At 40.6% G+C, this 27,099-nt stretch overlaps 3 protein-coding genes and 1 pseudogene across 12 annotated transcripts in view; all 4 read right to left on the minus strand.

Moving 5' to 3' along the window:
- Positions 1 to 27,099, minus strand: part of LOC101287598 (nuclear RNA export factor 2-like) — a 544,209-nt pseudogene that overhangs the window by 358,993 nt on the left and 158,117 nt on the right.
- The window catches only part of LOC101286095 (nuclear RNA export factor 3), a 383,514-nt gene that overhangs the window by 77,107 nt on the left and 279,308 nt on the right, over positions 1 to 27,099 (minus strand). The gene's annotated exons all lie outside the window — the stretch shown is intronic.
- Positions 8,217 to 23,037, minus strand: LOC101290369 (transcription elongation factor A protein-like 5). Its single transcript, XM_004286973.3, has 2 exons — positions 22,443 to 23,037; positions 8,217 to 9,120 (listed from the first exon to the last, which is right to left on the minus strand). The coding sequence occupies exon 2, from the start codon at positions 9,091 to 9,093 to the stop codon at positions 8,473 to 8,475; it is 621 nt and encodes a 206-aa protein (XP_004287021.2). The 5' UTR covers positions 9,094 to 9,120; positions 22,443 to 23,037; the 3' UTR covers positions 8,217 to 8,472.
- Positions 24,686 to 26,292, minus strand: LOC101269294 (protein BEX1). Its single transcript, XM_004286523.4, has 3 exons — positions 26,135 to 26,292; positions 25,659 to 25,736; positions 24,686 to 25,325 (listed from the first exon to the last, which is right to left on the minus strand). Exon 3 carries the CDS (start codon positions 25,318 to 25,320, stop codon positions 24,934 to 24,936), a length of 387 nt encoding a protein of 128 aa, XP_004286571.1. The 5' UTR covers positions 25,321 to 25,325; positions 25,659 to 25,736; positions 26,135 to 26,292; the 3' UTR covers positions 24,686 to 24,933.

Raw genomic sequence — 27,099 nt, forward strand, 5'->3', positions numbered from 1 at the left:
TATCTTTGAGACTCTGTTCATTTTTCATGATTTTTTCTTTTTTTAAATTAATTTTTATTGAAGTATAGTTGCTTTACAATGTTGTGTTAGTTTCTACTGTACAGCCAAGTGAATCAGCTATATGTATACATATATCCCCTCTTTTTTGGATTTCCTTCCCATTTAGGTCACCACAGTCATTACTTTTTTCTCTTTCTTATTCAGATTACATAAAATCTATGAATCTTAGAGTTCACTAATTCTCAAATCTACTGTTGAGCTCCTCTAGTGAATTTTTCATTTCAATCTTTCTATTTTTCAGAATTTCCACTTGTTTCTTTTTATAATATCTATCTATTGATTGATTGTTTTTCTATTTGATATAATAGTGTCATCATACCTGCCTTTACTTCTTTAATCATAGGTTTTTTTTTCATTCTTTGAACATATTGGCCATGTTGAAGTATTTGTTAAATTCTACATCTGGTTACTCTCACAAGCAGTTTCTGTTGCCTGCTTTGCTCCCCACATGTGGGTCATATTTTTCTGTTTCTCTACATGTCTTGCAATTTTTTCAGATAATATATTTTAGCAACTCTGAGTACTGATCCTCTCTCTCTGGGGCTTATTTTTGTTGTTATTTGCTTGTTTTTTTAGTGACTGGCTGAATTATTTCAATCATGTCCATTTCCTCCCTGCTATATGATGCCTCTATGTTGATCCTCAGAGTGTACAGTATTGGTATGCCCATAGTCACTCTGGGATGACAGTGGTTTTGGCAGTCCTCTCTTTACTGACTCCTTACCTGAACATACTTGAATGGTTGATTGCTTTATTGTTTTTGACAATACACGGGGGCATAAGTTGCTCCACAGATTCATGGGATTAAATTTGGGCTCCTTTTCAGATACAGTTTTTGAGGTCATTGTTTGACATTTGTTGGGACTCCAAGAAGACTCTACTTAGCTGTCTATTTTCCTAATTCTCTAGTAGACTAGCTGGCCTAACATTTAGCTTATATCTCTAATGAATCTACTGACCTCCTCTTAATTGTTATTCACTACAACCTCCATTTTTTATAGCACCTGTAGCCTTCAAGTTCACACTGTGTGACAAATGAAGTCAGTTCCTTTGGAAAGAGTTTTGGAGCTCTCTGTTTTAAGGCCTGCCTCTCCCCCTGGGAAAATCTCTGATACAAGGCTCTGGAGCTAAGGATGGTGACAGTAGCACAATTCTCTCTGAGTGACACTGCTACTTTAGGAGCTGTACACTTGACTCAGGATGGGCAGTTCCTTCAGGTCTTCCTGGCTTGCCTCTCCCAGGAAATTGAGTCCCCAGTATTCTTAGCACACTATGCTGAAGGTAGAGCCTCCTTATGATGAATGGGGGAGGAGCAGAAGGAGCCCCAACCTTTCAGCTGCACTCACTTGGAATTTAGCCTGAGCAACAGTCAACTCAAGGCAGGATGAGAAGTTTTGTCTCTCCTGGGAAGATACTGTGACCCTTCAGATGTGAGCTGGGGGAGAAGGAGACCTGTGTTTTTGACTACACCCTTCTGGAGTGAAGTTTCCATCATGCTAAGCTGGAAGTGGGAAGGCAAGAAAAGAATCTTGGTTCAAATGCCACAGATTATCATTGTTCTTATTGTTATAGTAGATTGTCTTTTAAAAACGTTTCTTCATTTGCTGTATGCCCTTAGGACCATTTCCAAAGAATTTAAATGATTGTATTTTAGGAGAATAACTTTTAACAATTTCACTGGGAAATGGATCCTCAGAGTTCCTCATATTGCCTTGCCAAAAGTGGAACACCGACCATAGTTATTTTTAATTTCCTGTCTGATGGTGTCAAGATCTGTGTCATTTCTGATTATTGCTTTGCCTCTTCAGAGTCTTTTCTTTTCTTTTTGTATTTCTCATAATTTTTACTTGAAAACTGGATTTGTATAAGACAGTAATTACTGAGGTAAATGGAGTTTATTATTGGAGATGAGCCTGTCATTCCTACAAAGCTTTTAGTGTGAAGTTTGCATTAATCTAGTTAGAAGTTGGGTTGAGTTTGATGTTTTCTTCCTATTTGGCTCTGAGTCTTTCCACCTGGTTTTGCAGTTTCCCTTTGTATTTCTCCCCAAAAGGAACCTGTTTCTTGCTGTCCTCCACTGTTATTTTTACTCAGTGTTTGTTAGTGTGGTGTTGAGGGAGGGACGAGCATTCTCTGGTGTTCTGATTGTGTCTTCATCTTAGGCAACCACTGTGAACCTGAGTTTTGGTGGTGTAATCTTCACATGTGTTCATGCCTCTCCTCCAGGTATAATGCTAAGCCTCCCCTCATAGGTTTTTTTGTTTTTCTGTTTCCCTTTCCTAGCTGCAGTGGGTTTCTACTTTAGACTTTAGGATATGGGTTTTGTTGTCCGTTTCCCTGCAGATTAAGTCTTTTGTTTACTAGGGGAGATAGGTCTGGTTGGAATTTCAGCAGTGACTGCTATCTCCCTCTCTTAGCTGGCAATATGGGGAAAGCTCTCTCAAATTCTCCCTGATAACACCTAGTGGGGTTTCTGGATTAAAGCTTGAAAGAGAGTGCAAGCTCTTTATGTCTGTGGACTTCAGGGACTGAACACTCTCATGCTAGCCTTAAGTCTTTAGAAATTCATTAGAAATTTCAAGCTGAATTTTCCTACTGGTCTACATGGTGTTTGGTGGTGTCTATTCCAGATAAGCAAATGCTTGGGTCCTATTTCTCCCTACATGAGTCTCTCTCTAGATTTTGGGATAATCATTTGCCCTGTGACCTCAGTTCTCTAAAGGTTTTAAGAAGATTTGTTATTTTGGGGACTTCCCTGGTGATCCAGTGGTTAAGACTCCATGCTCCCAGTGCAGGGGGCCCAGGTTCAATCCTTGGTCAGGGAACTAGGTACTGCATGCTGAACTAAGACCCAGCACAGCCAAATAAATAAATATTTAAAAATGCAAAATGTTATTTTGCATTTATCCAACTTCTTTTCCTGTTGTAAGTGTGAGTAGCATTCTTTTCAGCTCTCCATTTGGAGCTGAAACTAAAATTTGACTTGTTCATTTTACAACTTAAATATAACATTTGATTTAAAGTTCCTTTTGGTTCCCATAAGCAGTACAATCTCTTTTGCTCTTGTGCCTTGCACTGGACAGGGAGTTGGGGCCTATTTCAGAAACATTTCTCTCATTATCCCAAAAATATTCTTGTGTCTGGGAGGATAGTGAGGGAGAAGCAAGGTAGATATTCCTTATTATATGGCTGTCTTTAGCAACATTGGCCATTGTCTGTTGGCTCAAGGTGAACAGGTGAAAAGTTAAATAGTCTGGAGACTATTCCTATCATTGGAATGATGAGAACTCATAAATTGTCAGTCGTAAAGCTTTGCATTTCTTCCCTGTCCTCTTTCCCTTTGAGGTATGAAGGAGACTTTTGTAGAGATGGAAATAAAACTCCATAGCCTAAAAATGTAAAGAATTTCTCCTTTTCAGCTACAAACTAAGACTGACCAGATAATTTTGAGTTTAAAGTAGAAGGGTTGAACCCTTCTCTCAGAGTTCAGTGAAGTAGCATCCAGAGCAATAGTGATGGGGATGCAGTTGGACAGTAACCCCAAACAACCTTGCTCAGACTCCCAGAAGGGCCTTGGTTGTGCCTGGGCCTGTTTTAGTGGTTTTGTGGTGAATTCAGTTCTGTATCTGCCTGATGCCTTGCTTCTGATGTTTGATTCAGCCCAGTCCCAGAAGTACAGGAGACAGCAGGCAAGGGAGCTTACAAAGGCATGTGGTCCTCCAACTCAGGAGAAAACAGGTGTTACCAGCTGTTTGAATACCCTCATGTGTTGTAGGCACAGCATCTGATTTGGGTACTAAGGCAGTCAAGCTGTGAACTGGCATTAAATGCCTTTTTAAGGCATTAATGGTGGAGGAAGCAATGCCACTGTGAGCCTTGCTTTTTAGGTCTGTCATCTGAAGAACCATTACCACTATTCGGACATCCTAAAGGATTGGCTGGGCAATAAGGTGAAGATAAAATTCAAATCCTTAGGTTCCAATCTAGGCTCTTCCCCTTACAGGTATGTAACCTTGTATAAATCACATACACTCTTTGAGCCTCAGTTTAGTCACCTATACTGAAGGCACAATAACACCTCTCTCAAAATTGCCTGTCAGAATTAAAAGAGCTAGAAATATGAAAAAATGGACTGTGAACAGTGATGATTTACATCACTTCTAGGCCACAGTGTAGAAAAAGGTGTGTGATATCTCCATGTATTCTTTTCCTCTGCTGCAGTGGTATCATGATTAGTTTGGATCTCTGGGAAGCTAGGGGGAGCAGAACCTCTCCATCCCCAATTCTCATGAAGTGTGAGAAATAAACTTTTGTTGTGTTAAGCCACTGATGTTTTGGGGTTGGTAGCTATCCTATCATAAGCTTAGCCTAAACACACAAATGGTCCTCAGAGTTAAGCAACAGAATCACTGGAATTCTTGTTAAAATACACTTTATATGTGGGAAAACTATATTGAGAGGCAAGTGATTATGATAGTGGTGATTATGATGGTAAGAGAGTACTACTCAAGTGTCATATCAGAAAGTCTATAGGTAATAACTAAACAAGTCGAGGAATAGCAGTTGTTAAGTCATATGTCTGATAAGGAACTTGCATCCAGAATAAACAAAGAACTGTTACAGCTCAACAATAAAAAGACAATCAACCTAATTTAAAAATGGGTAAAGGACTTGAATACACATTTCCCCAAAGAAGATATACAAATGGCCAATAAGCACATGAAAACATGCTCAGCATCATTAGCCATCAAGCAAATGCAAATCAAGGCCACAGTGGGATTCCACTTCATACCCACTGGGATGGCTATAAGAAAAGATACAGACAATGACAAGCGTTGGTGAGAATGTGGAGAAATCGGAGCCCTCGTACACTGCTGATAGGATTGTCATATGGCACAGTTGCTTTGGAAACAGTTTGGCAGGTCCTCAAAAAGTTAGAGTTACCACATGAACCAGTAATTCCACTCCTAGGTATATACTCAAGAAAATTGAAAACATATTTACATGCAAGAAGTTAACACTGCTGTATGATATATATGAAATTTGTTAAGAGAGTAAATCTTGAGTTCTCATCACAAGGAGAAAAATGTTTTTCTTTTCTTTTTATTGTACTTATATGAGATAATGGGTGTTAACTAAAATTATTGTAGTAATCACTTCACAATATATGTAACTCAAGCCATTATGCTGTATACCTTAAATGTATACAGTGATGTATGTCAATTATGTCTCAACAAAACTGGTAAAAATTTTAATTAAAAAAAGAAAAAATGGAAAGAAATTACCTTTGCTTCTTCCAGCAGAAATGATTAACTAGTGTATCAAATACTACATACCTGTGTTTTTTATAAATCAGAAACAAAACAAATATATTACAGTACCTCTTCATAAAATGAATCAAAGCATTCAAATGAAGTTAAAAGCAACTTTGGACATAATAATCAGCATGGTCTGAGGTTATCTACATAATAAACTAAGGCAGAACCATCATTTCTGTACTTGAAAATTTTATATTTTGAATTTTCAATAGTTTATTTTAAAAGACAAAAGAAAATGTACACGAATGTTCAGTACTGATATGGACGTGGATGGACCTTGAAAACATTATGCTACATGAAAGAAACTAGACAACAGAGGCCATGTACTATATGATTCCATTTCTATGAAATGTCTAGAATAGGCAAATCCATAGAGACAGAAAGCAGATCAGTGTTTGCCAGTTGCCGGGGAGAGGAGGGAATGGGAGCACCATTATGTGCTAACGGGTATGAGGTTTCTTTTTAGGGCAATAAAAATGTCCTGTAACTGAATAATGGCGATGGTTTCAGAACTCTGTTAATATACTGAAAACCACTGAATTGTGCACTTTAAGAGGGTGAATTTTTATGAAGAAAAGAGTGAATGTTGTGATATGTGAATTATATTTCAATAAAGGCGTTAAAAAAAGAAATATCAGGACTTCCCTGGTGGCGCAGTGGTTAAGAATCCGCCTGCCAATGCAGGGGAAACGGGTTCGAGCCCTGGACTGGGAAGATCCCACATGCCGTGGAGCAACTAAGCCCACAAGCCACAACTACTGAGCCCACACGCCGCAATGACTGAAGCCCACATGTCTGGAGCCCGTGCTCCACAACAAGAGAAGCCACCACAATGAGAAGCCCGTGCGCCACAACTAGAGAAAGCCCACACGCAGCAACAAAGACCCAACGCAGCCATAAATAAATTAATTTAATTAATTTTATAAAAGAGAAAGAAATAGCAGCATAAGCATATTCTTCTGAAATACGGAGGTAAATACCCGAAGAAACCAAAAACATTTATGGTAGTTGCTTCTGGACAGTGAGAATGTGGAATGATGAGGCAGACTGCAGTTTTTAATAATATATTCTCTTACACTATTGGGTTTTTTAATTTTATACATATATCCATAAAAATAAAAATGAGCTAAAAACAAAGGACACCTACACAGAGGCATATTTTAACATCTTTATTAGAGTATAATTGCTTTACAATGGTGTGTTAGTTTCTGCTGTATAACAAAGTGAATCAGCTATACCTATACATATATCCCCATATCTCCTCCCTCTTGTGTCTCCCTCCCACCCTCCCTATCCCACCCTTGTAGGTGGTCACAAAGCACCATGCTGATCTCCCTGTGCTATGCAGCTGCTTCCCACTAGCTATCTAAAATACCGTATGCTAACACATATATATGGAATCTAAAAAAAAAAAAAAAGGTTCTGAAGAACCTAGGGGCAGGACAGGAATAAAGACACAGACGAAGAGAATGGACTTGAGGACACAGGGAGGGGGAAGGGTAAGCTGGGACGAAGTGAGGGATTGGCATGGACTTATATACACAGAGACATTTTGAGGAAAAGTCAAAAGAGATTCTGATACATTGGATCTGAGGCGGGAGCCAGGATTCTGCATTTTCAACAAGGTAGGTGTTTTCGATGCAGATGGTCTGCTAGTAGCTAGCAAACTTTGAGAAACACTACTATATCCAATGTTAAAATTATTTAACAATGGATTGTGGTATAATCCCTCTCTTGCTGTGTTCCTTTTGGAGTGGCAAGTTTCAATTGCTAAAGAATGAAATTATGTGCTCAAGATTATGTATTCAATCAGGGACAGAACTGGGCCAAGAATTGAGGCCTTCTGACTCAATAATTAATGTATTGATTTTTAAGCTTCTGTCATGTGTTGTAGGTACCAAAATGAATAAGATAAATTCTTTGCTTTGAATAGGGCAAGTCTAGTGGGCTAATTATAATGCCTGAAAATGCATTAATTAAGATTTTACAAAGCGTTTCCCACATTTCATGTCAACTATAGTTTTATAGTTAATAAAACTATAACGTGAGAAGGGGGACCTTCTCCATAGTTCAGTAGGGAACATAGTGGGGTGTAACTCACTAGTGACTCCAGGGAAATCAAAGGGGCTTTGTTACCTTGAGGACTTCAGCTCACCAGCAGCAGTGGGGCCCTAAGGAGAGTACAGGACACATGAGAAGAGGGAGAGTGTCCTTCAGATACAGCATTACCTGGGGGAGAGTGACACCCACCTTTCAGCTGTCTGGATTTATTTATGGACACACGTGAGAGCTCCCTCAGCCCTCTCCCAAACATTTGATGGGGTTCTGGTCCTGCTAGTGCAGGGGAAAGGGTAGGAACCATCCTAACACAGTTCACACACTCAGCATCTCATCTGATCTTCTCCACAGCCCTGGAAGGCAAGCTTTATCCCCAATTCACTGATGAGAAGACTGTTCCCTACGTCAGTGGTTCTGTAATAACTGCCAGGTTGATTCCTCCAGCTGTGAGTCCCAGAGATAATGTGTTTTACGCATCATTTCACATCCTGACAACAGGAATTTTAAGTGTCTCCACTACCTTCATAAACTCACTGAGCAGTTATTTTGATTGCTTGGTATTTTCCTATGTTTCAAATACTTTATTATTTATTTTATGACAAAAGTAATCTGTGTATTTTAGGGGGAAAAGTACAGGTGAAAGGATAATCTCTACCACCAGCACCCAGAGAAAACCATTATTTTGCTTTTGGTCTACTCAGTTTCAGTTTTCCCTGTACATGGATGTATTGTATAACTTTTTTGTTTTATTTTTTCAAAAACGGGTGGATGCTGTATATGTGGTTCTGAAAACTGTTTTTTCTTTATTGTTGTTTTACAGTGTACCATGAACATCTCTTCCATGCACATGGGTGAAAATCCCCTACTGAAACACAGAGAGCACTGTAGTTGGATCAAAAGGCTGCTGGTAACGAGAGTGACACCTAAAGCAAAGAATCAGCTTAAGGTTAAAGCACATAGCCTGGCAAATGCCTGCCAGGGAAAGCAGGGTCAGCGATATTCTCATCAGAGGAGTCAGAATTGAAGGCCAAAGGCATTAAAGATATGGGATACCATGTAAGCGCCTCTGGCCCCTACCTCCGCCCCTCATTCCCCTGACACCCCGTTGGCCCCTTGGGGTGAATGGATCCTGTACATCTCTTTGCATCCAATGAAAACCACCCATTTTCTGTCTTTTCCTTAGCTCTTCCTGAGCCCTTGACATATCTGCACATTCTGTCATCATCTCCTCACTGCCCAGATGCCTTTCCTGTAAGTTGTTCTGATAGTCCTTGGGGGAATCGTCCGTCCCCCTGTCCGTTTTTCTTTTTGCTTTCCGGGGCACGTAGTCTTCATCGGTGTGCTTTTCGGCAGCCCGCGGCTGACTCTCTGGCTTTGCCTGGGATTCCAGCTTGCCCTCACCGTGTGGTTTTCCCTCAGCTTCGGACTTGTCCTGCTTTTCTCTCTTCCTCTCATCTTCTGGTTGTCCCTGGTCTTCTGGCCGTCCCTCATTCTGGAGCTCTCCCTCGTGTTCTGTCTTCCCCTCCACTTCTGGCTTTTCTTCCTCATCTGACTTTCCTTCATCTTCTGTATCTACTGCATCTTTTGACTTTCCCTCATTGTCTGGGTTTCCTTCATTTTCTGGCTTTCCTTCATTTTCTCTGTAGACCTTCTCCATGTTGAGATTTGCCCTCCTTTGCCTGTCCTAGGAGACAAAACGGAGACAAAGGAGACTGAGGACTTAGGTGGTGAAATACAGGTTCTGGTAAGTATTTGCCTCTGTGATTTAAGATCTTCATGGCCTACCCCTATGGGCGGGGTGCACTCCCGCCCATACATTTTCTCCTTTCTTTCCCAGTGTATACAAGGTTGGCACACATGCTAACATGAGCCCACCTTGCAGACACTTCCACAGGTGCTTTTCCCTACATTTAAGTGGGCTGTGCTGACAAGTGTATAAGAGCAGATTTGTCCCTAAACTTTTCTCTGGCCTTGGCTATGCCGGTAACAATTTTAACTGGGTGGTCCCAACTTAGACTGACCCACAAGAAACCTGGCCAGTTTCTTTTTCCCCTTGTCTACAGTTGTAAGACTTGTAGAACTGCAGATATAACCAGACAATGGCCAGTTCTCAGATATTAGAGATACTCTGTTATCTTCAAGGACTTCACAGATGCCACACCTGCCAACTCTCACTTCCTTGTTCTCCCCACTGTCTTCACCAGCCATAAAGCACCAGGTTCCCTTAGGGTCCTGACAGAGGCCATGTATTCTGAGACTGGAATAGGGAGGCTTGGAGGAGGGGTGGCAGGTAGTAAACTCCCCAACTACTGCTCAGGCTTTAGTCACTCCTACTCCCAGGGGTCCTGGGGCAGTTGCCCTCTTCCGTTGACCTGCACTGATACTGCAGGTCTTTCCTTTCCTTGTCTGGATTGGTGCCTACAACCACAGACCCGAAGACCTGTAGAGAGACAGGAGACAGATGGTGAATGAGGGATTGAGAAGTGAATGAGTGGCAATGAGGACACTGATTCTTTTCCGACTCTAGCTGTCAGTACTTTCCCAGCTCCTGCCATACCCTTGCCCTTTCCCTTGCTTCTCTGATCCCCCTCTACAGCTCCTCCCTAACAGCCTCCTTTTTTTTTTAACCACTGAGAAATGTCAGAGAGAGATTATTTCCAAAGTGTTTCTATGTTTCCCAATCTTCCTTCCAAATTTCTATCTCACTTTTCCTTGTGATGTTCAGGACAGTGATGTTCAGAAGGCATATCCAGTTTTGCTCAGGTCTCTACCTTCCAAACCCTCACCCCAGGGCACCCAGATAGAACGAGCCCATCACTCATTCTGAAAACGGTAATGGTAGAGTCAGGGAGCACAGCAGAAATGTCCAGAGCATTCCTGCCACCCCTTCCCTTTCCACATACACAGAAAGACCACATTTTCCTGCAATGCAAGAGACAAATTATTTCCAAACTCATTAAAAATTTTGGTCCATGTTACCTCCTCTCAACTCTCCCTAGTTCAGGAGTCACTCCTGCCCTATAGGGAGCTGGTCTCCAGACTGAACTTCAGTCCACCTCCTCTGTAGCATCTCTCCCGCTCCCCTCCCCCTCATCCCCCTCCCCCCACATCCCCCCCCTGCAAAAAGGACGAAGGTGGAGAAGAGCAGGCCTGGCCCCTTTGCAAGGGGGTCTGCCCTCCCCATCCTGGGTTCACAGGCGTTGCCCTCCTCCCTCCACCCTGGAAGGATCAGGCCGTTTCCCCTCCATCCCCCTCCGCTAGCCTTTTCCCTCTGTCAGATGTCCCCTGATAACCTGCCTCCTAAGAGATCCCAACTGGTACCCATTCTTATCCTCTGGCTCCTCTCCATCTCCTCCCACCAAGCCCTCCATCTCTTGCACCAAATGGATGGGCATCAGGGAAGGGGTAGAGAGAATCTAGTCCTGGACCTGCTCTGGTCTTTGCCCTCTGCCACCCCCACCCCAGGTGTTCGCAGGAGGCAGTGAATTTGTGACCATCTCAGGGAGATGCCTCCTTCTCACATTTCTTGCTGCCATAAGCCAGTACTTATCCAGGGAAATAAGACATGGTACCCAGACCTCTCACCCAACACTCACACAATTTTCTGCGCCAAAATAAATAAGGGAGGGTGGCATCTGGAAAGCAGACCGGATCCTGTGTAGCCTCTATCTGTTACTACCCCTACCTCAGGTGTCCCCTTCCCCACTCTGGCTAGTACCGACCTGCGACCTTGCGGGGCTATAGGGCAGTTGTCCCCTTGGTCCCTCAGTCTGAAATCTATCTTCCTCCACGGAAATAGGGAGCTGATACCTGAAAGAGAGGGACTTCTGCACGCGTTGGCTCCCAATCACATGAAGGAAACATCACCAGTGGGCTCGGGTCCCTAGTTCTCCTTCCTGCAGGAAGTGCCTCAGGAGTCAGCCCCCTTCTTCCCTTCACTGGCCCCCTCCCACCTCACCCTTCTTCAGTATCCTCCCCTGATCTCTTGAGGCCCTGTCACTCATTTTGGTCGTGGCTAATCCCAGAGGTCAAATGGGGCCCCTTCTTCCTGTGGTATGTATTTGTTCTTCTGTCTTATCAGGGGCTGCGTCTTCTCCCAGGGCTACTGGCCCCACTGATCCATCTCTGTGGAATTTCTTTCTTTCTCTCGTTTGATCTCAAAGCACCCACCCCCTCCATCTACTTCTCCACTCTGACACTGGTGCTCACTCCTGTCTTCCAGACCTTCACATAAGAGGTACAGGGTGCATTGGTAGGTAGGGAAGCAGGTAGTTGAAATAGGGATTTTATTTTCTTCTAAATAATTTTTTTTCAGTTTTATTTAACTTATTTCCCTCACCGTGTGTTACTTTTATAAGCAAAAATTAAATAAAGCTATTTTCATTTGGGAAAAAGAACATGTTTAAGGTAGAGGAAAAACCCAACATCCCCAAATTGTGAGAGCAACGTAAGTTCCTAGTATTAATTTTTACTAGAAAATAGATTTGATTGTCTACTTACAAAAGAATTCTTTAAGTTTTCATAAATAGCTGGTTCTGTCATGTTCTACCGAAAATACGTGTATTTAATGTTCCCAAACAATAGCTGAGTGTTAAGTGCACTTGCTGGAACATGATGGCTAACACAATATCAGTCTTAAAAATTTGGCCCATGGCTATTTTCATTCAGAGGTTTAGCTGTGCTGCAAGGCAGCTGAGGATCTGAGGGGTGCCGACATGCTCTGATCTTCCCTGCCCTATCAAGAGAGGAGGAATATGCTGTCCCGACCCCTTCTCACCTTTCAGAGTCTCTCATCCTTTGCATTCAGGCACCTGACTGTTGCTTACCCAAAAATATACATGGAGAGGTGACCAAGGTGGTGACTTCAATAAATGCTTTTGGCTCCTTCCCTCCCTCCCCCAAATTCCCACAGAGATTATGCAACTCCAGCAGAGTTGGGAATGCTGTTCTGACAACTGGAAACCAAAACAGATCCCTTCTAGACCCCTGCAGCAGAGGGTTTCCATAAAGCCTGTAGAAGTGATTGCTGGGGGGAGAGCCTCCAGACCTGCTTGCTGTCTACCCTTATTCCCAGTGCCCAGGTGGAAACTTCCTTGACCCTGTCTACTGCTTACCACCTAACTAAGGAGATGCAGCCTGCTGGGTCTTTCAACTCTATTATCTTTACCTCCAGGGCACCTAGGAGGAGCCTAGCCACGCTGAAGAGTTGCTGCCTGCAAGTCCACACCCACCCTGGTGCTCTCTCAGCCAGATTTAGACCAGTGTCTAAGGAACTCTGACAGACTGACCATTACTGATTGACCTAGACCAGGTGTTTTCAGCTGAGGAAGTCTGTGGACCACCTGAAATAATGTGCAAGGTAGCATGTGCTTAGAAGGTAGTAGAGTATGTAGACTTATGAAAAGAAGAGCTGTACCCTAGGAGCCTCAGAAACCCTGATACATGATCAGGTTGACATCATGAAGAAGCAGAAGCTATGAGGTAGAGAAAAGACAGAAGAAGAAGGAGCTACTTGGGAATGAGACAGGAAGGAGAAGAGACAAATAGCAGCTGAGCTATGTTAGAGGGAGAGCACTTACTCCTTGGGTTCAGGCATTCTTAACTAAAGAAACCCCTGGAGTTATGTTCAAAATAATGTGCGCGTGTGTGGGGTGGTAGGGTATACACATTTTTACTGGGTGTGTACATTTGCCTAGGATAGGATCCGTTACTCTCATTAGATGCTCAAAGGGGTAATATAAAAAAAAGGGAGAAGGTCAACTGGCCTAGAAAATATATTTTCATATACATCTTTTTCTCAAATAGGACTATGTCTATTTCTTAGGAGAAATTAACAGAACAATTAGCCATTTTAAAGTGTACAACTCAGTGGCATATAGTACATTCATGATGTTGTGAATCTATCACCTCTATCTAGTTCCAAAACATTTTCATCAACTCCATACCCATTAAGCAGTCACTCCCAATTCTCCTCTTCCCCTAGTACCTAGCAACAACTAATCTACCTTCTGCCTCTATGGAATTATCTACTTTGGATATTTCATATAAATGGAATCATTCAATATTTGACCATTTGTGCCTGGCTTCTTTCACTTAGCATGTTTTCAAGGTTCATTCACATTGTAGCATGTACAGTATTTCATTCCTTTTTATGGCTGAATAATATTTCATTGTATGTCTGTATCATATTTTGTTTATCAATACAAACATTGATGGATATCTGAGTTGTTTCCACCTTTTGGCTATTGTGAATAGTGTTGCCTTAAACATTTGTGTATAAGTTTTTATGTGGATGTATGTTTTTATTTCTCCTGGGTATATGCCTAGGAATGGAATTGCTGGGTCATATGGTAATTCTATATCTAACTATTTGGGGAACTGCCAAACTGTTTTCCACAGTGGCTGCAACATTTTGCATTCCTACCAGCAATGTATGAGGAGGGTTCCAATTTCTCCACATTCTCCAAAGCAATTGTTAATTTCCATTTTTAATTTTTATAATCCTAGTCGGTGAGAAGTGTCTTTGATTTTCATTTTCCTAATGACTAATGATATTGAGCATCTTATCATGTGTTTATTGGATATTTATATGTCTTCTTTAGAGCAATATATATTCAACTCCTTTGCCCATTTTTAATTGGGCTTTTTGTTGTTGAATTGTAGGAATTCTTCATATATTCTGGATACTTATCAAATATATGATTTCCAAATATTTTCTCCCATGATGTGGATTGTCTTCACTTTCTTGATACTGTCTTGTGATTCGCAAAACTTTAAAATTTTTATGAAGTGCAATGTATCTGTTTTTCTTTTGTTGTTCATGCTTTTAATGTCATATCTAAGAATCCATTGCCAAATCCAAGGACATGAAGATTTATCACTTTGTTTTCTTCTAAGAGTTTTAAAGTTTTGGCTCATATATTTAGGTCTTGGGTCCATTTTGAGTTAATTTTTTTAATATGGTGTGAGTTCATTTTTCTTTATGGCTTTATAAGATTTAAAGATTCTTTTGATGGCAGTGCACAACACACTGTCACGCAAATGAATAAAAGGCATTTTTACAAAAAATATATTACAATTTACCCCCTTGATGTCTTGACATCTGTTTTAAGTTCAATTATTTGGGATATTTGAGTGGCCCAAATAGTAGGGGATATTTACAGAGAGTAGGGAATAAGTTGCCCTAAACAGCATAGAAAACATTTTATTGTGAGAATTAAGAGAAGGAAAACAGGGGCTTCCCTGGTGGTGCAGTGGTTGGGAGTCCGCCTGCCGATGCGGGGGACACGGGTTCGTGCCCCGGTCCAGGAGGATCCCACATGCCGCGGAGCGGCTGGGCCCGTGGGCCATGGCCGCTGGGCCTGCGCATCCAGAGCCTGTGCTCCGCAACGGGAGAGGCCACATCAGTGAGGGGCCTGCGTACCGCAAAAAACAAAACAAAACAAAAAAAAAGAGAAGGAAAACAAATAGAAGAATGAGGAGTCTTTGTAGGCCAGCCATAACCAAATTCCCTATTTATATGGTGATAGCCAAGAAAACAGATCTGAAGTTTTCAGGGTCTCTAACAATATTTTTGGTAGACTTGAAAAGTGTTATAAATATGAATTATATATTTTATGACAAAAAGATCTTGGTAACAAGTCCAGTAGTTATGTTGTTGGAGTGTACGAACTGATAGTTTAGTAAAACATATAGAAAAAGTTAGTGGTATTTATAGCCAAGGAGAAGGGGTAGTTGTGTTCATGGTCAGAGACGTAAGACAGGAGGTAGTGGTGGGAAGTTGGAGTGGGGGAGTAGGATTAAGTGCTAGAGAGTGGGAGGTCCTCTTCCCAGGTGGTTGAGGAGTGGTCTAGGAGGTAGTTGCCCCCTGAGGAAAGCAATAATCTCCATTAATTTTTATAATGGCATTAATAGTACTGTAGTAACCTCTATAAGATTTCCCTTTAGGCATAAGAATATAGAGATGTACACCTTTTGGCAGAGAGTAAAACATAAACCAGGGTCATTGGCTAAGTAAATTATGAACTCAGGACATGTAATAAAATCACTAAAATCAAAGGGAGAAAAGCAATAAATTTATTGTGTCCAATTTGTCAGTGCCTTAGGAAAGATAGCATATAGGCATTGCTGGGACTCTAGTCTTAGTGACTGGCGTGAAGTCTTTCCCCATTGAATGATCTTGGCATTCTTGTCAAAATTCACTTGACTTATATGTGAGAGTTATTTTGGGGCACTCTATTCTATTCCATTGGTCTATATGTGTCTTTATGCCAGAACTACCCCGTTTGATTACTGTAGCTTTATGGTAAGTTTTGTAATCAGGAAGTGTGAGTCCTCCAAATTTGTTCTTCAATTTCAAGGTTGTTTTGGCTATTTAGGGTCCCTTGAGATTCCATATGAATTTTTTCAAATTTATTTTTGGCTGCGTTGGGTCTTTGTTGCTGCACTCGGGCTTTCTCTAGTTGCAGAGAGCAGGGGCTACTCTTTGTTGTGGTGCTCTGGCTTCTCATTGCGGTGGCTTCTCTTGTTGTGGAGCATGGGCTCTAGGCGTGCGGGCTTCAGTAGTTGTGGCACGTGGGCTCAGTAATTGTGGCTCGCAGGCTCAAGAGCACAGGCTCAGTAGTTTGGCGCATGGGCTTAGCTGCTCTGCGGCATGTGGGATCTTCCTGGACCAGGGATCGAACCCGTGTTCCCTGCATCGGCGGGCAGACTCTTAACCACCGCGCCACCAGGGAAGTCCTCATATGAATTTTAAAATAGATTTTCCTGTACCTGAGTAAAACATCGTTGGGATTTTGATAGGGGTTGCACTGAATCCTGTAAATTGTTTTGACTAGTATTGACATCTTAACAATACTGTCTTCAATTCCACAAACATAAGATGTCTTCCCGTTTATTTGTGTTTTGCATTTTTCAGTGTAAAAGTGCTTTTCACCCTTGCTTAAATTTATACTGAAATATTTTATTCTTTTTGATGCTATCGTAAAAAAATTATTCCCTTAATTTCCTTTTCAGATTGTTCCCAGTTGTTGTATAGAAACACAACCAATTTTTATGCATTGATTTATCTGCAACTTTGCTGAATTCATTTCTTAGTTCTAACAGTTTTATTGAGGACTCTTTAGGGTTTTCAACCTATAGGATCATGTCATCTGTGAACAGAGATATTTACTTCTTCCTTTCCAATACAGTCTGGATTTTTTTCTCACCTAATTGCTTGGGCTATGCCTTCCAGTACTATATTGAGTAGAAGTGATGAAGGTGACCTCCTTCTCTCATTTCTGATCTCAAAGGAAAAGCTTTCAATTTTTCACCACTAAGTGTGGTGTTAGTTGTGGGCTTTTCATAGAAAGCATTTATTATGTTGAGGTAGTTTCCTTCTATTCTTAGTTTGCTGAGTGTTTTTATCATGAAAGAGTGTTGAATTTTGTCAAATGTTTTTCCTGCAACAATTGAGATAATCATGTATTTTTTCCTTCCTTCTCTTAATATGGTTTATTACATTACTATATTTTAATATGTTGAACAATACTTACATCCAGGAATAAAGCCCACTTGGTCGTGGTGTATAATCCTTATAATGCACTGCTGAATTACATTTGCTAGTACTTTGGAATTAATATTCATATGGGATATTAGTCTAGTTTTCATTTCTTGTAGTGTCTTTGTCTGGATTTAGTATTAAGATGCAGCTGGCTTGACAGAATGAGTTATGAAGTGTTCCAAATTTTTTGGAAGCATTTGAAAAAGACTGGTGTTAGTTCTTCTTTAAATATTTGGTATAATTTACGAGTGACACCATCCTGTCTTGGGCTTTTCTTTGTTGAGAACTTTTTGATTATTGATTCAATCTCCTTACTCATTACTGTTCTGCTCACATTTTATATTTCTTCAGTATTCAGTCCTGGTAGGTTGTGTGTTTCTAGGAATTTGTCTGTTTCATCCAGGTTATCCAATTTGTTGACATACAATTGTTCATAGTCCTCGCTTTTAATCTTTTTTATATCTGTAAAACTAGTAGTAATGTCCCCTCTGTAAGTTAATTTTAGGTACATAGATATTCTTTTTTTCCCTACTCAACCTAGCAAAAGATTTTTCAATTTTGTTGATCTTTTTGAAGAACTCTTGGTTTCATTTTTTTTCTCTATAGCTTTTCTATTATCTATTCTATTTGTCTCTGCTCTAATCTTTATTATTTCATTCCTTTTAATAGCTTTAGGTTTAATTTGCTGTTCTTTTTCTACCTCCTTGATATGTAAAGTCAGCTTTTCGTGTGAGATCTTTTTTCTTTTTTAATGTAAGTGTTCGTAGCTATAAGTTTCCCTCTAAACTCTGCTTTCACTGCCTCCCATAAATTTTGGTATGATGTGTCATTTTCATTTGTCTCAGATATTTTCTAAGTTCTCTTGTGATTTCTTCTTTGACCCATTGGTCAAAGTTTAATAAACTTTTATTGAGTTCCTTTGGAACCCAAGATCTCTGGGCAGTCCATCTTCATCTTTCTATCTTCCAGTGTTTTCCTATGCTTTTTGTTGTGATATGTCTTTGGTTTTTCAGTTGTAAGATGAAAGGTGTGGAAGGGATGGTGTGGCTCTACCTTATCCAGAACTGGAAGCCTGCAGGTCAGATTTTTGCTGTTTAATAAAGTTGAATCCAGCTCAGGTCTGGCTATGGTCCTACAGCTTCTCAGATGTATGGCAAGACACTTGTACTCTCTTAGCCTGTGTCCTTATTTATTGTTGTAGAGAGAGGTCTTAGGATTTCTAACACTCTGTCTCTATCCATCTCTGAGAATCAAAATGTCTTTTGACGAGAAAGGATACATTTTGATGAGGTCCAATATATTGATTTGTTTTCTGTTAGAGTTTGTTTTTTTGAATTCTAACTTCAAATTTTTTACAAACTCAAAGTCCCTAAGAGTTTCTCCTATTTTTTTTCCTAGAAATTTTATGTTTTACCTTACATTTAGGTCTTTGACACAGTTTCACTCAACTTTTTATACGATGTGAGATAAAGTTATTCTAATTATGATGATGATGATGGTGATCATGATCACGATCACTAATAAAGGTTCAATTGGAACTAGTTGTTCCAACACCAATTATCAAAAAGAGTGTCTATTCCACCATCAAATTGCCTTGGAATCTTTGTGAAAAGCATATATGTGTGAATCTATTTCTTGACTGTTCTGTTCCATTGATCAATTTGTCTATATTTATGCTGATACCACACTGTTTTGATTATGGCACCATTATTATAACTCTTGCAATAAGGTAGTGAAAGTTTTCCAAAATGTTTCTCTTCTCAAAATTGTTTGGACTATTCTCAGTCCTTTGGATTTTTTAATGTAAATTTCAGAATCAGATTGTCAGTTTCTATTAAAAACTGCTGTGATTTAATTTATGTCATGAATGTTTTATAGCTTTCAATGTACAAATCTTACACATCTTTTGTCAAATTTATCCCTAAATAATTCATATTTCTGATGTTACTGTAAATGACATGTTTTAAATTTTATTCTGGCTGTTCATTACTTGCAGAGAGCTGAATATTTTTCCTTAAAATTCATGTTCACCCAGCACTTCAGAATTTGACCTTATTTGAAAATAGGGTCTTTGCAGACATGGTTAATTGAGAATTGAGATCAGAGCATACTGAATTAGGATGGGCCACAAGCTGAGGAATGCCTAGGGCCACCAGAGCTGGAAAAGGTAAGGAAGCATTTTTCCCTAGAGCCTTCAGAGAGAACTTAGCATTACTGTCACTTTGATTTGGACTTCTGGTGTACTGAACTGTGAGAGAATAAATTTCTCAGTTTTTTTAAAGTCACCAAGTTTATGGTTATTTGTTAACAGCAGTCTCAGAAAACTAGAAATACAGCTAAATTTGTATACTGATCTTTTATCCTGCAACCTTTCTAAACTCACTTATTAGCTCTAGCAGTTTTTGTATATTACATAGGATTTTCTACATGGACTATCATGTTTTCTATGAATAAAGATTTTTCTATTTTTTTCCTTTGTAATCTGTATGACTTTTATTTCTCTTTCTTATCTTATTGTACTGGCTAAAACTTCTAATACAGTGTTGAATCTAATTTGTGAAAGTGTCCATTTTTGCCTTGTTTCTTATCTTAGGGGGAAAACATTTAGCCTTTAGGCACACGTCAATATGTAGGTTTTTCATAGATGTATTGTATCAGGTTGAGGAAGGTCTCTTCTATACCTGGTTGCTGAGTATTTTAATAAGAGATTTTTAAAATTTTAGCAAATGTTTTTTTCATTCTCCCTTGAGATGATCATATGTTTTTTTCTCTTTTATGTCAATATGGTGAATTATGATTTTCAAATATTAACCTTGCCTTGAATCCTTGGGATAAACCTTACTTGATGATGGTGTACTGTAATTTTTATATATAATTGAATTAGATTTTACTAAAGTTTTGTTAAGAATTTTTGCATATATGTCCATGAAGGAGATTGGTTTGTAGTTATCTTTCCTTGTAATATAATTGTCTGGTTAGTTATCTGGGTAATTCTACCCTCGTAGGATGAGTTGGGAAGTATTCCGTCCTCTTTAGTTTTCTAAGGATTTGGCATATAATTGGTGTTATGTCATCCTTAAATGTTTAGTAGAATTACCAGTAAAGCCATCTCGACCTATAGTTTTCTTCAGAGGAAGTGTTTTAAATGAAATTTCCATTTACTTAACAACTATAGGCCTTTCTTCTATTCTAATATAAATGTTTATACTATAAAATTTCCTGAGTGCTACTTTTGCCACATCCCACAGATTATTATATGTTGTTTTCATTTTCACTCAGTTCAAAATATAATTTCCCTTTTGATTTCTTCTTTGAGTTATTTAGATCTGTATTATTTCATGTTAATTTAAATATTTGGGGATTTTTCAGAGATCTTTCTCTCATTAGCTCCTCGTTTAACTCTATTGTGCTCAAAATAGCATACATTTTATGATTTGAATCCTGTTAACATTATTGAGGCTTATTTTATGGTCCTGAATATGGACAATCTTGGTAAGTATTCCACGTGCATGTGAAACAAATGTTCTATTGTTGTTGGTGGCAAGTTCTACAATTGTCAACTAGGTGAATTGGTTCATAGTGTTGTACTTGCTGATTTTCTGTCTACTTATTCTATCAATATTTTAGAGAAGGTGACTGTAATTGTGGATTTGTCTGTTTATCCTTGTAGTTCTATCAATTTTGGCTTCATGTATTTTGAAGCACTGTGATATATGAATGTTTATGATTGTTTTGTCCTCTTGACAAACTCACCACTTAAAATGATGTAATGACATTCTATGACCATAATTTCCCTGGTATTATTCTTTTCTCTGAAATTTATTGTAACTGGTATCAATATAGCCACTCAAGCTTTGCTCTGACTAGTGTTAAGATTGTTCATCTTTTTCTATTCTTTTACTTGTAATCAGTTTGTATCTTTAAATTTAAATTAAGGTTCTTATAGGCAGTATATATTTGTGTCTTGCTTTTCTATACAATCTGACAATCTCTGCTTTATAATTGAGGTCTTTAGACCATTTACATTAATGTGATTATTGGTATTGACATGTTTGGGTTTTAATCAGGTATCTTGCTATTTGTTTACATTTGTCTCATCTGTTCTTTGTTCTCTTTTCCCTCCAACATTTTTTTGATTGAGTATTCTTAAGATTCCATTTTATCTCATATGTTGGTAATATACATTTTTAACATTTCAGAACCTACCTTCAAGTGATATTAAGGTATAGAATAAGAACTTTAAAATTGTGTACTTCCATTCCCTATCTCCTGGCCTTTGTGCTACTATTGACATACATTTTACTCCCACATGTTATAAATTCTACAATACACAGTTGGGGGCAATCCGAAGGCTCATGTTGTTTCCCCTCTCTCAGAGAACTTTTCCCTCGACTGTCTGATGTTCAGCAACTGAAAATTGTTCTTTTATATATTTTGTCCTGATTTTAGTTGTTTTAGTTAGGGAAGTAAATCCAGTCCCTGTTACTCTATTTTCATTTGAAGCATAAATGTGGCTTGATGTCTCACGTGATGGTTAATTTTGAAGGCTTTATTTCACTTCTAATCAAAGTGCATTTCCTATGTATCTCAACTCCCTGGAAGAGTCCAGTGTCTGTGCACTCTTCCTCTGGCTAGAAAATTCAAACTGCATTGCTTTCTTTGGTCACAAGGTGGCCCTTAAGTTTATTTTCTGAATTTCCTTCAATAGATTTGTATTTTTAAAGAAAAAAATTCAGTAATTATTTGTATTCAACTGTTATATTATCTGCATTATTATTTCAATTTTGTTAGAAATACATAAGGATTCAAACATGTATCCTTATCATTTTCTGAATATCACTAAATCTATACTTACTCAGTTTTTCATTCATCAGATATCTACTAGATATGTATGATGTGCTAAAACTCCAATGACCCAGTCCATATCTACATCTCAAAACTTTCTTGAACACCGTTTTTCTTTGATAACAAAGGGAACACTCTCTAATCTCACTGCCTTCTCTTTGCTAGATTTTTTAGGCATTTATGGGAAGAATTGGTCTATCCCTTTTGTGGAGAATGGCCACTGTGAGGGAGAAAAGGAGGCTCAACACATAGAAATGATGTCAACAGGCAAATGCAGCCAGACCTTAGATATAGCTGTTCTCCTCAAAGGAACTTCATGCCCTGCTCCTTTATTGTCTTTTGCTCACTTTCTGCTGGTTGTTTCTTGCCCAAGCATTTTACATGGAGCCTGACCACTCACATACTACTCCCTTAGATGCCCTTTCAGATCCAAACACTCTGTTAAGAGCCAAGGGAAGCTGGTTAGCAGAAAGCATTCTGTCCAGAGACTAGAATCCTAAACTCATCATTCTCTGAGGTTGACAGGGCACCTTGAATCTACCTATATACGAAGAGATGTACATTTTTCTGGGCATATGCATGTCTAACCTATCAAGGTATACCATGGATTCACTCACATATGAGCTTCCAATTTCTTTTCATGAAGGAAATGCTGAATATCCTTAGGCCAAGAAAGCCAGAATGCTTCTGTTTTCCATAGAAGCTGGTGCAAATATTGGTAATCAAGAGCGGTAAGTCTGGGAGACTTCCCTGGCAGTCCAGTGGTTGAGACTCTGCGCTTCCACTGCAGGGGACGCAGGTTTGATCCCCAGTCAGGAATTAAGATCCCGCATGGCGTGGCTAAAAAATAAAATAAGAAAAAGAGTGAGAAGTTTGGTAGGGCATAAGCTTCTCAGTTCATCAATTTTCCTGTCTTTTGAACTTTAGCCTTTCTCTCTATAAACTTGTCTCACATGAATGTAATACCTTGTGTCTCAAGCACCTGGAGGAAGGAGGGCTTTGAAATTGATTAGGCATCTGATTCATGATGTCTGTGGTTTGCTGTGTTACATGTCATTTTCACCTGCCTAGCCACTTTTCCCTTTGGTTTCCTAAGTGCTATTGTGATGTTATATTCTAGAGCAGGGTTACCAAACTTTTTCTGTTAGGGCCAGATAATAAACATGTAGGCTTTACAGGTGGGCCATACCATTTCTTTCACAACTATTCAATTCTGCCACTGTAGGCCAAAACCAGCCATAGATAATATGTAAATTAATAAACATGTCTGTATTCCAATTAAACTTTATGGACACCAAAATATGAATTTCATATGATTTCTACATGTCACAAAATATTCTTGATTTTTTTCAACCATTAAAAAACATAAAATTTATTCTTAGCTCATTGGCCAAAAAAATAAGCAGTAGGCCAGATTTGGCTCATGGCCTGTGGTTTGCCAACTTCTGTTCTAGAATTCTAAGTTTATTTCCACAAAAGAAATAATATGCATAATATGTATTTCACCTACTTAGCACACTGCAAGGCAACTTTTTTTCCCAAGTTCTACTGGAACACTTAAACCCAAGAGTCCTCCAATCAATCTTCTCATAAAGGTGTCCACATTTGGGTATCCACTGAATTCACTGACATGATCTCCTGGCAACCAACTCAATATAGGATAACTTTTCACATTCATAGGTTTCACGGGGGTGGTGTGAGGAGGCACTGTCTCAAATTTTAAGTGAGCTGTTCCCTCACACATTGTATAGTCTCATGAATTATGGAGGTTTCTTGGGAAAGAACTACACCTAAGAAAGACCCAGACAGGCAAGGTCTTTCCATGAAGCTAAACGGGGAGAGGGGATTTATCCAGTTTATAAAACAGAGTGAAGATTCAATTCATTGGGAATTCCAGAGACATAGTGGGACTTTCTCACCTTAAGGATTCCTGAACATCAACAACCTGTGGAGATGGTGAGAATGGGGCACAACAGAGGAATGGACTTACCTACCCCTTAGCCTATTGGACTTGTTTGTGAGTATAGGGAAGACCTGGCTTTGGGAACTTCCCCAAATAGCTGAAGGTAATATCTAAAGGGTTGGGTCATGCATATGCCACTGGGAATGAGCTTAAAGAAAGCTTACAAACTTATTGCCTCAAGTGCACACAAAAGCCCTGGGAGGTGATTATTATCTTCATCTTGCTGATAAACATAATGATTTTTAAAGAGGTATGTCTCATCATTATTAGGTTTACACTTCTAAATAAGAGACCAAGGTAAGCTAAAACCAAGATTCTGTGACAAGTGCTTAGTAAGTGCTCACATTGCTTTATCAGGTTGTCAATCTCTTTCATTAAGTAGTATGTGTTGTTTTGAAAAATGAGAAAATAGAGGGAGTGCCCTGGCAGTCCAGTGGTGAGGACTTGGAGCTCTCACTGCTATGGCCCGGGTTCAATCCCTGGTCTGGGAACTAAGATCCCACAAGCCAGGCAGCACGGCCAAAGGAAATAAAAAGTACATGGAGGATATAATGTGTGGGTTGCCAGGACCTCAAATCTTGAAAATGAGGATGCCCTCTGAGAGTTCTAAATGGATAAATCTGATAGACAATGAACATGGCTTTCTGTCTCTGTGAATAACACAAGGAATTATCTGTGGATGTGATACTGAAAACGTTGGGAAGATCTAGTACTCAAATCAGCATCATTTGGCAGTTGTCCAATGCAGGTAAAAAAATAAAAAGGGCGAGAAAATAGAGATAAGAAAATAAAAATTATTCATAATTCTACCATAAAGAGATCATTTTACTTTATATATCCTTAGACTGTCTATTCAGATATAAAATATATACGATTTTAAGGGAAAAAAACAGAGAATGCTTTTTTAAACTGCTTTATTAATGTCACAATATATAAAGAACATCTCTCCATGCAATAGGTAAAACTCTCCTGTTGACAGAAACTTACAGATTGGGTCAGAAACACAACATTCAGTTAGAAGCTGGTAATAGGAGACCCACAAGAAACAAGTAACACCAAAAGGTTTACAACAAAGGTACGTCACAAACATGTAAGTTTAGGAAGCAGGTGTGTCTCCCTACTAACTTCAGGGAAAATATCAGGATTCAAGGCATAAGGCAAAACTCATCATGATGGTCATGGTGAGGGGGGTCAGTGCTAACTGCCCGCAGACTATGACTCAACTGCTTTTCCCTCAGCTTTTCCATCAGCTGCCTCACCTCCTCCCCAATCCTTTCCATATTCTCTTCTCTCATCCTTGCCTGTGGCTCTTCAAGCCTCTGAGTCATGTCCCATCTATACTGCAGGATGGGCTGCCTAACACGGAACCTCCTACGATTTCCTCTAGGTACACAATATTCACCAGCTTCCAAAGGGAGGGCGAAAGGCTCTCCTTTATTAGCATCCTGCCCCTTTTCATCCTTGTTTTCATTCTCCTGGTTGGCATTTTCCATGTAGAGATTTTTTACTGCTTGTTCCTCTTTGGACGCCATTGCTCCTAGGAGACAAAAGAGAGAAGAGACTATTTTCTGGGTGGACTGATCAGCACCGAGGACAGAGGCCCTACTAAGCACCTCTCAAGACTTCCAGCCCCGGATGTAAAGGCTCTTCAAATTTTCGTTTTCCCACCTGAGAGGCTCCTTATGCCCTCTAGGGGGCCCCCAGTCCAAGCTCTCCCCCCTCCCTCGCCCAAAACCGACCATTTTCCCTGCCTATCCATGCCCACGTCTCTGCAGGCACCAAAATGGAGGACAGGGTAGGGGGTGGTATTTGGGGGGTCTTAGGGCTATCCACACGTACCCCCCACATCCCAACTGTCCCCCGCACAGACCTGGGCCTATCCTCGCGGTCTCCTGCTCCTCCCGATTCTTGCTGCAAGTGCGCCGCCGCAACACTTCGACTCGCAGACCTGCAGAGAGTAAGGGTGGGGGAAGGGGGGCTGCTGCATCCGGACGCTCGGCCCCTTCTCAGCCCCGCATCTCCCACCCCCGGCCACCCCCACCCAGCGTCCCCCGCTCCCATCCTCAGCCGCCCCCGCGCCGACCACCATTTTCTACCCCGAGAAGAAAGGGGGCGGGGCGGGGGTGTCGGAAAAGCTCGCTGTGTTGCGAGAAGCAGGCAGCCGCTTCAGGGCCGCGCAACCCGCCCCCAGAGAAGGCCTACCGTTTTCTGTGGCCAAACGCCAGGCCGCAGGGGGCATGGGGGCTGCGGACTCCGCCCCGGGGCAACCGGATCCCCGGGGAGGGGTCCACAGGCCGTGTCCGCTTGCTCACGCCACCTCTGGGGACCCCCCTCCGGGTTCCTTACCTGCTGCCCCCGCGCCTCCTACCCTTGGGGGCCGACCTCGGCCCGCAGTCCCTCAGGGTCACCGGGAGCAGGGACCGAGAAGGTAGCGAGCAACGGCCGAGTCTAACACTAGAGCAGGGCAAGCGCGAGTTGGCGCGGGCCGGTCACGTGCGCCCTCCGTCACCGCGGGACGCCACGCCTTCGCGCCGCCCCCTTCTGCCCCACGGGGTCGCTCAGAACCGGTGGTGCTCACCTCCCCCTGCCCCCCATGTCACTTGTCCGAACACCGGCTTGGGCCCCGACGCTCTCCTTTCTTTGTGTGTTCCTGGGCCTTTCTCTAATGGCCACGGAAGGGCAGTATCTTCCCGGGGGGCGGGGGGCCGTTGGCCATTACCAGTGCTCTTCTGGAGACTTGCTTTTGCCCTCCTCTGCTCCCAGGACACGCCTCCTTCCACCTGCTGTGCTTTCTGCTACCAATCTCTCCCTTTTCCCTCCACTAAAATGCATAGAAGAAATGTGTCTGGAAAAGACCCCAGGAGAGAGGATTTTTAAAAATTCTTTATACCTCTCTGTTTTGTTCCTTTTATTTTAGACAAAAAAGTCAGTATACTTTTAAAAAAGGAAGTAAATCGTTTTTATTTGAAAAACAGCGTTAAAGTTGGAAAAAAGACCAACCACCTGTCTCTTCTGCGAAGTCATTATATAAATATAGACTCTACAGGCAGCTACGTTTTTAGAATTTGGAAAAGGACAAGGCAGCTGATGGCTCCTCTTGTGAGTGGCCTCTAGATACATGAGGCCCTTCCATGAGGTGAGCCAATAAGTGTGTAGTACAGCAGAGCCTTGTTTGTTTTTCAGAACTAAAACAACAACAAACTCCTTCACAAATTTCTGATTCAAAAGGCAATAAGTATGCCTATTTGCAAATCGCATGATCATGTATTGATAGACTCCTAAGGGATCTACAATAAACCTACTGTAGAAGT

Source organism: Orcinus orca, chromosome X (assembly GCF_937001465.1).
Source record: "Orcinus orca chromosome X, mOrcOrc1.1, whole genome shotgun sequence".
NCBI classification, from domain to species: domain Eukaryota; kingdom Metazoa; phylum Chordata; class Mammalia; order Artiodactyla; family Delphinidae; genus Orcinus; species Orcinus orca.

Bases quoted from the DNA above. Each gene is read 5' to 3' on its own strand.
- LOC101290369 (XM_004286973.3), bottom strand. From the start codon at position 9,093: ATGGAGAAGGTCTACAGAGAAAATGAAGGAAAGCCAGAAAATGAAGGA.
- LOC101269294 (XM_004286523.4), bottom strand. From the start codon at position 25,320: ATGGCGTCCAAAGAGGAACAAGCAGTAAAAAATCTCTACATGGAAAAT.